This window comes from Phyllostomus discolor, chromosome 5 (genome assembly GCF_004126475.2).
Source record: "Phyllostomus discolor isolate MPI-MPIP mPhyDis1 chromosome 5, mPhyDis1.pri.v3, whole genome shotgun sequence".
In the NCBI taxonomy this organism is placed as follows: domain Eukaryota; kingdom Metazoa; phylum Chordata; class Mammalia; order Chiroptera; family Phyllostomidae; genus Phyllostomus; species Phyllostomus discolor.
Window position 1 is genome coordinate 64,764,654 of NC_040907.2, and position 13,077 is coordinate 64,777,730.

Here is a 13,077-nt window from a genome sequence, read left to right on the forward strand (position 1 = left end):
GACCCAAATTTACAGGGTAGCAGTTGCATCTTTTTTCCTCAACTACACACCCAACCTAGAATAGCCATCAGAGTAATCTAGTAATGCTATTATCCACTATCTGTCTTCAGCCTTCAACTGCTCTTCTAGGACCTTGGGATACTACAATCAAACTAAAGCTACTTCTATTCTGCCCATTGTGTTCTAGATAGTAAAAGTCCTAAGAATTTGCTCACTCTTATTTCCAATGCTGTCACGTGACTACACACTGTTGAAAAATTAAATAAAAATAATTAATATTGATAGTACTCAAAGAAAACTAAACAACTGGATGAGTTCAAGTGCATTTTGGTCTAATTTTAACCTTATCCACTTTGTTATTGTTGATTTTATCAGACTTTTCCTCATTCTATCTTCTCTCACACAAAGACTGAGTCAAGAGGGTAAGTCAAGCCAGAATCTGGTCCGTTTTCTAGTCCCCAGAATTTTCATCTCCTGACTTGCCATTGGACACTACCAACATATTTTCACTGAATTTGTTGTTATCTGACAACCCCCCCCCCCCCCTTCCCAATTCCCCACGAGTCCAGGGACCCAAACTTGTGCTTAATTTTCTACATCTTGCTGGTAGTGTTGTTTCCTCCTAACTATGGAACAGACGACACCACAGCTTTATTCCCCCAACAGATTTCTCCCTGCCTTACCTTGACATTGCCAGTTTCCGCTTTGAGCCCATGGGGGAATTTATCTGAGGGTCTTCTTTCACCTCTGTATCATCCAACATCTCTTTCTTCGCGAAATACTTTTCTTCTTTTACACACATTTCATCCATCATTTCCTCTTTTACGTTCTGACCAAAAAACATCTCCTCCTGTTTTACCTCTAAGTTATCTTTTCTCTCTTCCTTCACTTCTAGCCAGTCCATCACTTCTTCCTTCACCTTCACTTTTTCTTCCTTTACCTCTGTTTCATCCACCTTCTCTTCTTTTACCACGAAACTACTAACCACCTCCTGCTTCACCTCCACTGTGTCTGGTTTCTCCTCCTTCACCTCAGGCTCATCTTTCACTTCAGGCTCATCCTTCACCTCCTGCTTTATCCACTGGCTATCCAGCATACCATTTTCCATTTCTGAACAGTCCGTAACTTCATGCTTCACAACCGTTAGATCTACTTGTATTTTCTCTGCTCTTTGTCCACTTCTTTCTTCTCTATCCCCCGTTTTCCCCACTCCTGTCAGTCCATTCCCCGTCTCTACAACGCGGGCCTCCTCCGTCTCTGCTTTATCCCTGACACCCTCCCTACCGGACTTGAACCCCAGCCGCGCCCCCTCAGCTCCGCGCTGGAGACCGCTTCCAGACGTCGCTTCGTTTTTAGCAGCAAAATCCATCAGCTCACGACCCTTGGCCTCCGCTGCCACTCTATCCTTCAGTGTGGCTGGTTCACGCCAACAAATATGAAGTACAGGCAGAAGACGGACAGCAACCCACGTGCGAAAAGTCACCAGCGGTAAACGCCAACCGGGTGGTGTTCCTCCAAATCGTCGTAAAGCAACGCTTCCGCGCCTCGCTACTTCACGACTCTTAGAGTTCTTTACGGCTCTAGAGCTCTCCGCCCAGGAGACTCGGGGAGAGTTGGCGTGAGGCCACGCCCACCTTGGTCCCGCCTTCGAGGCGGGGCTTTGCCAAACACCTTTGCTAGGAGGCTGTGTCCCGCCCCATCTCCTGCGCGTGACACCCCCTACGAAAGTGATGCGACTGGTGACTCCGGGGCCAAGAGAGAACTAAACTACTGTTTTGGCTTGGGAAGACTCACCCGGATCTGTATTAATCTTAATTAAGCTTAATATTAAGCTTAAATCTAATCTTGTATGAAAACGGAAGAAATATCTAGTTACGCCTCTGCAAACTTCAGTTTCTTCGTGTATGCACTAGAGACGACGGTGTTACGGTGTTACGAACCTGTTGGTGTTTGAAGATCAAAGGGAATCGTGCATAGAAATAAGCTAGCGGTGACTGAAACAAACTCAATATGTGGTGGCTATTATTACTGGGAATCCTGATAGGTTTCAGGTAGAACAGAAGGCGTTAACTTTTACTTTTTCAATTCTTTGTCAGTAAGAGCCCGCCTTAGTTTCCTATTCTCAGCCTCTAAAGGATTCTAAGAGAATATATACGTATATATGTGTATTTAAAGACTGGGCTGAAAGCTCAATCCTCAAGACTAGAAGATCGAAACAACATACCGGACTTTTGGACACTTTCACCTAATCTTCATGTCATGGCTGTGAGATACATTTTTCTCGCTGCATAAGGAGACTCCAAAGAAATGGCTTTTTAGTTGTTAGGCTACTTGGTGCTACCTCCCTCAAATCCTGTTATAGTCTGCAGCGCATTTAGCTATTTTTATTCAGTCACCCACTGCTCAGGGAATGGGAACTTAGAATGGGTGAGCAGAGTTAAGAGAAGTAACTTTAAAACGTTAGTTGGGGCACCACTGATTAAGTAATGGTGGAAGGAGCATTGAAATAAGTTGGGAGAGTTTAGTAAAATCTTCTTATGGATTGTGAGGAAAAAGCATCCAGTGGAATCATATTGACAGTCTCTTTTAGAGATGCCAGCTGTCGGGGGAGTCAAAGACAGCCTGACTGGATTTTCAGGCTAGATTACACATTTACGACTACACTAGGAAAAGGGATTAAATGACAGAAAGACTCCATCTGGACTTGATAAAGACAAGATTTGGGAGATGGGAACAATCAGAGGGAGTGTTGATCCTCAAGATAATAAAATCATCTGGATTTCCATTTCCATTTTCTCTTCCAGAGAAAGTTTTGGAACTACAAATCAGACACCCAGAAGCATAAAGACTAAGGTTTTGGAACTTTTGTCATTTCCCCACATTTGTTCTATTTGTGATCTGTGTATTTTTTTCCCCTAGTAACTGAAGGGAAAATCATCAAGCCAGTAGGGATCCTTGATAGCATTATAGCTAACAACGTATGTAAGTTGAACAATTAACACTGTGGGACTGTAGTTTTAATGGAGATATTGGAGAGTGTGGTGGCATAGTTGATTGCAATTTTGAAGCAAAAATGATGCATGAGTGGTCCAGAGAAGGGAATTTTGGGTTGTTGGAATTTAGAGCCAGGGTATCGCCTGCAAGAACAGAGACAGGGCAGAGACAGAGAAAGGGAGACAGAGGTTCCACAAGGCTGTCATTGAATTCCAGTCCAGTTACTCAAAACATTTTCCCTCCCTTTTCCACCTTAATGAGTGCAGGTACAAGCTTATCTCCTTCGGTGTAGGATTGAACCTTCCTGCTGTACTCTATCATCTCTGTCTCTCCTCCCTGCATTGGGCATCATGGGGCAGCTCTCCTAACCACGTTGGGAACTGGTCCTTTGCCAAAATAATAAAGTTCAGTTTAATACCTAAAAGCCTAGGATCATTTTGTAGGAAGGCATCTTAGTCGAGACTACTACCATGAGAAAGTGTATATTAGGGATGCTTAAAACCATTTTGGTGGATCAGCAGGCACTGTGTATAATCAACTGTTTGGTTGACTATACAGGGATGTTTAGAAGAGCGTTTCCTGACCCCTCTAGGAACAGTCAAGAAAAAAAAGGCCACCAGAAATAAAATGACTAGCTCAATATTACATGACTGTTAGTGGCAGTACTGAAACAGAAAATTAATGTTCTGGTCAGAGCCCCTTGTTTGTATTTGAGGCAGCTAAAAATAAGGGTCAGGAAGTAGAAGGCAGCTGTGTCCACACCAGAGGCAGGAAATAGGAATCAGAAGCCAGAAAGCACGGAAGTCTGAATTTTATTTTATATGGGTATGTATAGTGATGTGTTCATGTTGGATTGTTCAGAAACAGATGCTGATAGAAGTCATTAGGGATCAATACCTGTGAAAGGAAGGAGGAGGAAGCAGGACTGGCCAGAGAGAGAATTTAAATTGTGATGCAGGTCTGACAACACCTTGGCCACCTGACAGTTAGCTTCAGAGAAAGCATTTTCCTTTTGAGTGTCCCACACCAGGCAGAGCTGCCTCTTACTTTATATCTGGCCTCACTCAGTCAACTGCTCCAGGCTGCCCCAGAGAGGGCATGATCTTGGGAAAGGGCCTCTCTGCTGCTAGAACAGACAGCTGGAGGCTGCTGACTACATACACTCCGTGCTGCTGGGGAGCAAGTCCTTCTTTGGGACCTGCATGGAGATATGTGGCATATCTCCATGGCTACCACAGTGTGAATGTGTGTTTGCCTCTAGCCATATGGCCTCCTCTCACTGAATCAGCTTCATTCTTTAAGGCCAGTTGTTTCTCTTCCCCATTACCTTGTTAAAAAAAACAGCCACTCCACAACTCATAGGTATATATATTCTCAGTACATATAGTCATGGAGACACACTGTCATCTCATTCCAAATATCTGGGGGAAAGAATCTAATTGGATCGATAAAGTGAGGGAGGTAGGATCACTTAGTATAAACGTGGTTGTAGAGTTGTTGGAGAAGAGCAGTTTGAGCTGGGCAGTATTCTCTTATGACAAAAGAAACACTGGGTTTAAGTCTCCATTGCTGCCAGCTATGTGACCACACTGAGTCTCAATTAATTTCTGTTATCTGTAAAATAGAGAGAGTTATACCTATTTCAGAGGGCTATTTTGAGAATTAAATGAGAAAATGTATGTGAAAGAGCTTTGGAAATAAAGCATTCTACAAATGTATTATTTTTCTCATACTATCAGTAATTTTGAAAATCCTGCTGATAATACTTAATGTTTTCTCTCTCAGATTGTAGAGGACAAAGTTGATATAATCTTGTTTCCCAGTTCTTGGCACCTGTTCATCATACGTAATCTCTCTCTTTTAATATCTTTGCTATTTGTATATTTTTGCCTAGGCTGAGGTCCAAAAGATTTTCTTTCATATTTTATAGAAGTTTTATACTTTTAGCTCTTACATTTAAGTCTGTGATCCACTTGACTTTTTTTAAAAGATTTTATTTATTTTTAGAGAGGGAAGGGAGGGAGATGAGAGAGAGAGAGAGAGAGAGAGAGAGAGAGAGAGAGAGAAACATCAATGTGCGGTTGCTGGGGGTCATGGCCTGCAACCCAGGCATGTACCCTGACTGGGAATCGAACCTGCGACACTTTGGTTCACAGCCCATGCTCAATCCACTGAGCTATGCCAGCCAGGGCCATTTGACTTTTTTATATAGTGGAAACTAATGGGTTGACTTCTTTTTTGTGGAGATTTTATTGTCCAAGTGCCATTTGTTGTAAAGACTATTCTTCCTCCTTGAATTCTCTTGACATTTTGTAAAAAATTAAGTATCCAAACATCAGAACCGGAACTCAAGAAAAAAATCCCATTTGATATAGCAACAAGAAAAATAAAATACCTAGGAATAAACCTAACCAAGGAGGTAAACGACCTGTACTCAGAAAACTATACAACACTGAAGAAAGAAATCAAGGAAGACACAAACAAATGTAAACATATGCCATGTTCGTAGATCAGAAGAATTAACATTATCAAAATGTCCATATTACCCAAAGCAATTTACAGATTCAATGCAATACCTATTAAAGTAACAATGGCATATTTCACAGACATAAAACAAATATTTTAAAAGTTTATATAGAACCATAAACAACCATGAATAGCTGCTGCAAATTTTGAGAAAGAAAAGCAAAGTAGGAGGAATCACAATACCTGATACCAAACTGTATTACAAGGCCACTGTAATCAACACAGCCTGGTACTGGCATAAAAACAGACAGATAAACCAATGGAACAGGACAGAGAGCTCAGAAATAAACCCAAGTCTCTACAGTCGATTAGTATCTGACAAAGGGGGTGGTGGCATAAAATGGAGTAAAAATAGCCTCTTCAACAAATGGTGTTGGGAGAGCTGGACAGCTACATGCAAAAAAAAAAAAAAAAAGGAACTTGAGCACCAAATTACACCATGCACAAAAATAAATTCAAGGTGGATGAAAGATTTAAATATAAGTCATGACATCATTAAAGTCCTAGAGGAGAACATAGGCAGGAAAATCTCAGATATTTCATGCAGCAATATTTTCACTGATATGTCCCCTAGAGTAAGGGATATAAAGGATAGAATAAACAAATGGGACCTCATCAAAATAAAAAGCTTCTGTACAGCTAAAGAAGACAGTATTAAAATAAAAAGAGAACCAACTGTATGGGAAAACATATTTGCCAATGGTACCTCAGACAAGGGTTTAATCTCCCAAATATATAAAGAACTTACACGACTGCACTCTAAGAAGACAAGGAATCCAAGTAAAAAATGGGCAAAGGACTTGAACAGACACTTCTCCAAGGAGGACATACAGAGGGTCCAGAGACACATGAAAAGATGCTCAGTATAACTAGCTATCTAAGAGATGCAAATTGAAACCACAAGGAGATACCACTTTACACCAGTCAGAATGGCCATCATGAACAAAGCAACAAACAAGTGCTGGAGAGGTTGTGGAGAAAAGGGAACTCTAGTGCACTGTGGTAGGATTTCAGACTGGTACAACCACTATGGAAAACAGTATGGAATTTTCTCAGAAAACTAAAAATGGAACTGCCTTTAGACCCAGCAATTCCACTGATAGGATTATATCCTAAGAACCCTGAAACACCAAAAGAACCTATGCACCCCAATGTTCATAGCAGCACAATTTACAATAGCCAAGTGTTGAAAGCAACCTAGATGCCCATCAGTAAATGAATGGATCAAAAAACTATGATACATTTACACAGTGGAATTCTATGCAGCAGAAAGAAGGAAGGAGCTCCTACCCTTTGCAACAGCTTTGATGGAACTGGAGAGCATTATGCTAAGTGAAATAAGCCAGGCAGTGAAAGACAAATACCATATGATCTCACCTCTAACAGGAACCTAAACAACAAAACAAAGAAACAAGCAAAATATAACCAAAGACACTGAAATTGAGAACAGACTGACAGTGACCAGAGGGAAGAGGGGAGGGAATTTCAGCGGGGAAGGGGGTTTGCAGGAACAAGTATAAAGGACACATGGACAATAACAAGGGGCGGGGTGGAAACAGGAGGAGAGGTGGCGGGGGTGGGCTGGGATGGGAGTAAAAGGCAGAAAACTGTACTTGAACAACAATTAAAATAAAAAAGAAGAAATTTCTTAATGGTAAATCAAAAGAACATGGAAGAAGCCATGTGGAGTCTTCAGAGAAAGCAAACAAGGTTATTTTTTAGCACTGAGATATAGAAAGAATGCTTAATAAAAAAATCAAGTATCCACAAATATAAGGACTTATTTCTGGACTTTCTATTCTGTTTCATCGATCTGTATGCCTATCTTTGCACCAACACCACACTCTCTCGATTACCATGACTTGATAGTAAGTTTTAAAACTGGGTAACTAAGTCTTCCTGCTTTGCTCCTCTTTTTCAAAATTGAGTTGGCTCTTTTAGATATTTTACTAATCCATGCAAATTTTAGGATCAATTTATCAATTTGTACAAAACAGCTTGCTGGGTTTTTACAGGAATTGTGTGGAACATATAGGTTCATTGGGAGAGAATTGGCATCTTAACAATAGTGTCCTACAACCCACGAATGTGCAATATCATTCATCTAGTTAGATTGTTTTCTGCACAACTTAAAAATGCTTCATAGTTTTCTGTATACAAGTTTTTGAATGTCTTTTGCTAACTGTGTACCTAAGTATTTTATTCTTGTTGATGTGATTTTGAAAGGAATTATTTGCTTTCATTTTGGGGGTTTTCATTGCTAGCATATAGGAACACAATTGATATTTGTATATATTTTTTGTATCCCGTGACCTTACTAAATATATTAATTTTATGATATAGTTGGATTCAATTAGCTAATATTTTGTTTAGGACTTTCCATGTATGTTTATGAAGATATTTGTCTATAGCTCTCTTTTCTTGTAATGTTGTTAGGTTTTGTTACAAGGATTTACTGCATGCATATTTTTCCCATTTCTAACTAATTTCTACCTTACTAATATGTTATTTGATGATATCTGATCTGTTAGTCAACCCATCCACTAACTTCATTTCAATTGACATATTTTTTGTAATCAGTATCTTCAACTTATTATTGCTTCATAGTATTCTCCCCTATTTCTTTGGAGATATTTCTTTTACTCATTTAACATTTATCACTTTTTTGTCCATTAATTCTGCTTCTCTAGTACAAGTTGTACAGTGTTCTAAAAATTTTTCTTTTATGGAATTCTACTCCTCAGATGCTGTCATATTTTCTGTTGTGATCTCATGTTTCCGTGGGAGTGTAAGCAGCTTCAGCTATAATTCTTACTTGGAAAGGGAACATCAAAAGCCTAAGTGATTTTTTAAGGAGTGAGGTGGGTAAGGAGGAGAGTGGAGGAGCCTTATAGTGGAAAGCTTTTGGTGTTACAATCTGAGCTCCACATAGCCAATCTGCCCTTCCATGGGGAGAATGTGCCCCTCAGGTTACCCCTGCCATCTGCCATCCCTTTTCCAAGAGCTACTGTATTCTGTGCTATCACCTAGACCCCAGGATGGAAGAAGGAGAAGAAAAGTGCTCTTCTCAGCCAACCTGTATTTATAGTTATGAGCTTTATTAATGTTTCTCTTCCTTTCTGAGCAGCTGTGGGGCTGGCTCTGTTGTTTCTATGCCCACCTTCTGTTGGGGTGGGCTGTCATCCACCCAAGGTAGTATGGGTAGAAAAAGGGCACAATTAGATGTATATTATCTCTCCATGCTACCCCTTACCCCCAACAGTGTCCATCTATGACTCCAGGCTTTTCTCTCTCCACCACAATGGGTCCCAACTTCCTTTATTCCCTAGGAGTTTCTCAGAGTATCAGAGTTAGATGGACACTCCTAGCTCCATCACCTCCTTCTCACTTACATAAGAGCTTCAGGAGAAGACTTGGGGACTCCAGAAGGCAATAGTGTTGTTAGTTTGCTGTCTTTTCAGGAATGGGATTTTCCATAATGAGCTTTTAGAAAATAGAAATAGTAATAAATTTTTGAAATTATTTAAAGGGTGAGTCCAATATCTTCCCTACTGTGCTTGCTATGACATTGCTCATGTATTCTCAGGATGTGAGGTTTCATTATAGTCACAGTTTTGAGTCAACATGGTAATTCCCGTGTGCTTGTCCCTGGACTGTTACATCAGCATCACCTGTGTACTTGATGAAAAACAGACTTGCAGGCTTCCCTTAGAGATATTTAACCAAAATGGAGGGAGCTGCTGGAAATTTTTTCTAAATTTTTAATTTGCTTTTTATTTTTTATTCTTTTTCCTTTGCTTAATCCCTTCACTTTTTCATCCAGCCTTCCAACCCCTCTCCTCTCTGACAGCTCTCAGTCTGTTTTCTGTATCTATGAGTCTGTTTCTATTTTGTTTGTTAGTTTATTTTGTTCATTAGATTTCACATATAAATGAAATCACATGATACTTATCTTTCTCTGACTGGCTTATTTCACTTAGCATACTACTACCCAGGTCCATCCATGCTGCTGCAAAAGGTTAAGAGTTACTTCTTTTTTTTACAGCCAAGTAGTATTCCATTGCATAAATGTACCACAGTTTTTGTATGCACTCATCAACTGTTTTGCACTTGGGCTGCTTTCAAATCTTGGCTAATGCTGCAGTGAACATAGAGGTTCATGTATTCTTTTGAATTAGTGTTTCAGTTTTCTTCAGTTATATTCCCAGAAGTGGAATCATTGGGTCATAGCACAATTCCATTTTTAATTTTCTGAGGTAACTCCATACAGCTTTTCTGATGGGAAATATTTTAATAATTGTCACTGTGTGTACTTCTGATATACAGTCAGGTTTGGGAAACACCGGGTGATGGTATTGCAGCCGCACTGTCCAATACAATAGCAGCTAGCCACAGTGGCTATTGAGCACCTGAATTGTGGTTATCTAAATTGAGATATGCTGTAAATGCAAAATACACACTGGATTTTAAAGACTTAGTACAAAAATGTAAAATTCTCATCAATAACATTTTTATATTGATCACATATTGAAATGATAGTATTTTGGACATAGTAAGTTATGTGTAATACATTCTTAAAATTAATTTCACCTGTTTCTATGTACTTTTTAAGTAATATATCTGGCTCAGATATTTCTACTGGATAGTGCTATACTAGAAGATGTTATTAAAATTTCAATTCCAATTAGATGGGGTTAACATAATGTGAAAACTCAAGAATTAGCGCTCTGATTTCAAACTATATTACAAAGCTATAGTAATCAAAATGGCATTGTACTGGCACAGTAACAGATACATAGATTAATAGAACAGAATTGAGCCCAGAAATAAACCCACACCTATATGGTCAGTTAATTTAAGACAAGGGAAACAAGACTATACAGTGGGGTAATGATAGCCCCTTCAGTAAATGGTGTTGGAAAAAGTGGGCAGATACATGCAAAATTGTGAAAATGAACCAGTTTGTTACACTTCATACAAAAATCAACTCGAATTAAAGAATTAAATGTAAGTCCTGAAACCATTGAATTCCTGGAAGAAAACATAGGAAGTATACTCTTTGACATTGGTCTCAGCAATAATTTTTTGTGTATGTCTCCCTGGGCAAGGGCAACAAAAGAAAAAAAACAAACAAACAGGACTACATCAAGCTAAAGAGGTGTTTCATAGTGAATGAAACCATTAACAAAATAAAAAGAGGACATATTGAATGGGAGAAGATATTTGCAAAAGGCATGTCCAAAAAGGGTTATTATCCAAAATATATAAAAACTCCAACTCAACATTAAATAAAAAACATGCTGAATAGACTTTCCAAAGAATATGTACAGATGGCCAAGAGACATATGAAAAGATGCTCAGTATCACTATTCATCAGAAAAATGCAAATCAAAACCACACTGAGATATCACCTAAAACCTATCAGAAAGCCTGTTATCAAAAAGTCAACACATAACGTATTCGCAAGGATGTGGAGAAATGGGAACCCTCACTCACTGTTGGTGGTGGTGTAAACTGGTGCAGCCACTGTGGAGAACAGGTTGCAAATTCCTTAAAAAATTAAAAATATAACTATTATATGATGTAGCAATTTCATTTTTGGTCATTTATCAAAAGCAAATAAATACACTAATTCAGAAAGATATATGCACCTGCATGTTCATTGCAGCATTATTTAAAAGAGCCAAAATATCAGAAACAACATAGGTGTCCAAGAATAAATGAATGGATAAAGAAGATACACACACATGCAATAGAATATTATTCAGCAATAAAAAATAAAATCATGTAATGTGTGACAACTTAAATGTACCTAGAGGGTATTATGCTAGGTAAAATAAGTTAAAGATAAATACTATATAATTTAACATATATGGAATCTAATACAACAAAAACAAATAAAACAAAACAAAAAATCACTTATAGGTACAGAAAGCAAACTGACAGTTGCAAGAGGGGAGGAGGGTAAGGAGAAGTGAAAAAGGTGGAGGAAAACAAGAGGTACAAACTTTCAGTTATAAAATAAGTCAGAGGGATGCAACGTAGAGCACAGGGAGTATAGTCAAGAATATTATAATAATTTTGTATGGTGATGGATGGTTACTAGACTTGTCATGGTGATCACATTATAAGGTATATAAAAATGTAAAATCACTATTTTGTATGCCTGAAAGTAATATAATATTTTATGTCAAATATACTTTAATTGAGAAATCAGCTAGGTATGTAGTTCAGTTAATTTGTTATTTCAGTCAATAAATATTTGTCTCTTCAATTCATTCTCCAAACTGCAGTCTGAGCATCTTTGAAAATCACAAGTCTGACAATGTCAGTCAAGTTCTCAAAACCCTTCAATGCCTAATTTATTGCTCTTAGAATAAAGAACAAAGTCCTTATTACAGCTTTACAAAGGTACCTCCTATTCTGGCCCATATCTTCTCTTCAGTCTCATCTCTAATTATTCATCATTCAGATATCAGGTAAGCACTACTTCCCTAAGGGAAGCAGTCCTTAGCCACTCTTCCTCCCCAGTACTCCAGCCCAGATCAGCGGGGCACATGCTCCTGCTTGTGTGCGTGTTTCAGAGCACCTATTTTTAGTTGCAATTGTATATTCATGAGTATTATCATTTGATTAACATCCTTTTCTCTCCTAGATAGTAAGCTCTTTGAACACAGGGGCCTTGCCTTTTTATCTCAACTTAAATTCTCAACTCAGAGCAGTGTGTGGTTCACAATATACAATAAAACATGAAGATATGAAGGACTTGGACACCTATGTGCATCATGCACTGTGATATTCTGTGTGATTATAAACATTAGAATCTACACTCTGCCTTCAGAAAGGCCACAGTTTAGAGAAGGGAGACAAACACATAAAGAGCTGTAACAACACATCGAAGAAAGTGCAGAACAGTTATGTGACCTAAAGAGCAACCAGCATGTGCTCCTTTGTGGAGAAAGTTGGGAAAGTTTTCCCAAGGAGTTAACTCAAAGAATGAGTAGGAATTGGCCAGGAGGACAAGGAAAAACACCAGATAGAGGGTTGAAAAAGTGTAGTACATTCAGGGAACATTCAGATGAGTGGATATTATGTACTGATTAGGAATGGCTGGGGTGTATTGACTCTGATAAGAAAGGAGGGAGAGAAGGTTGACAGGTATTCCAAGGCCAGGTCACCAAGGCCTTGTAAGCCTTCCAAATAAGCTTGCATCCTTCTTCCTATCAGTGATCAGGAGCCAGATTTATTTCCCAAGCTTGGGTCCCAAGGTTGGGATACAGAAATAAGTGGTCAGGGAAGAAACCACAGGTTGGATCTGGGTGTGATTATTCTTTAGTGGGGGAGCACGGCATACTGTGATTTGGATGAACCTATTACTACAACACAAGTGACCATTTCCAAAAAATTGACTGGATTTATTATTGGCAGAGCATGATTTGAGTCAAACAAATAAATCATAATTTAGGAGGTTTAATTATAATTGATGAGCCTTTAGAAGATCCAACAGAGGAATACAGACCTGATACAGAAGGCATACTATTTGTTGCAGAGAAGTAC

The 13,077-nt window shown here is 38.9% G+C and overlaps 1 protein-coding gene across 1 annotated transcript in view; it reads right to left on the reverse strand.

The window, feature by feature from the left end:
* ZNHIT6 (zinc finger HIT-type containing 6) overlaps positions 1-1,538 on the reverse strand; it is a 64,621-nt gene extending 63,083 nt beyond the window's left edge. The window contains exon 1 of the mRNA XM_028514088.2: positions 684-1,538. Coding sequence (XP_028369889.1) covers positions 684-1,369 — 686 coding nt within the window. The 5' untranslated portion in view covers positions 1,370-1,538. The remainder of the gene's footprint in view (positions 1-683) is intronic.
* Between the last annotated feature and the right edge of the window lie 11,539 nt (positions 1,539-13,077).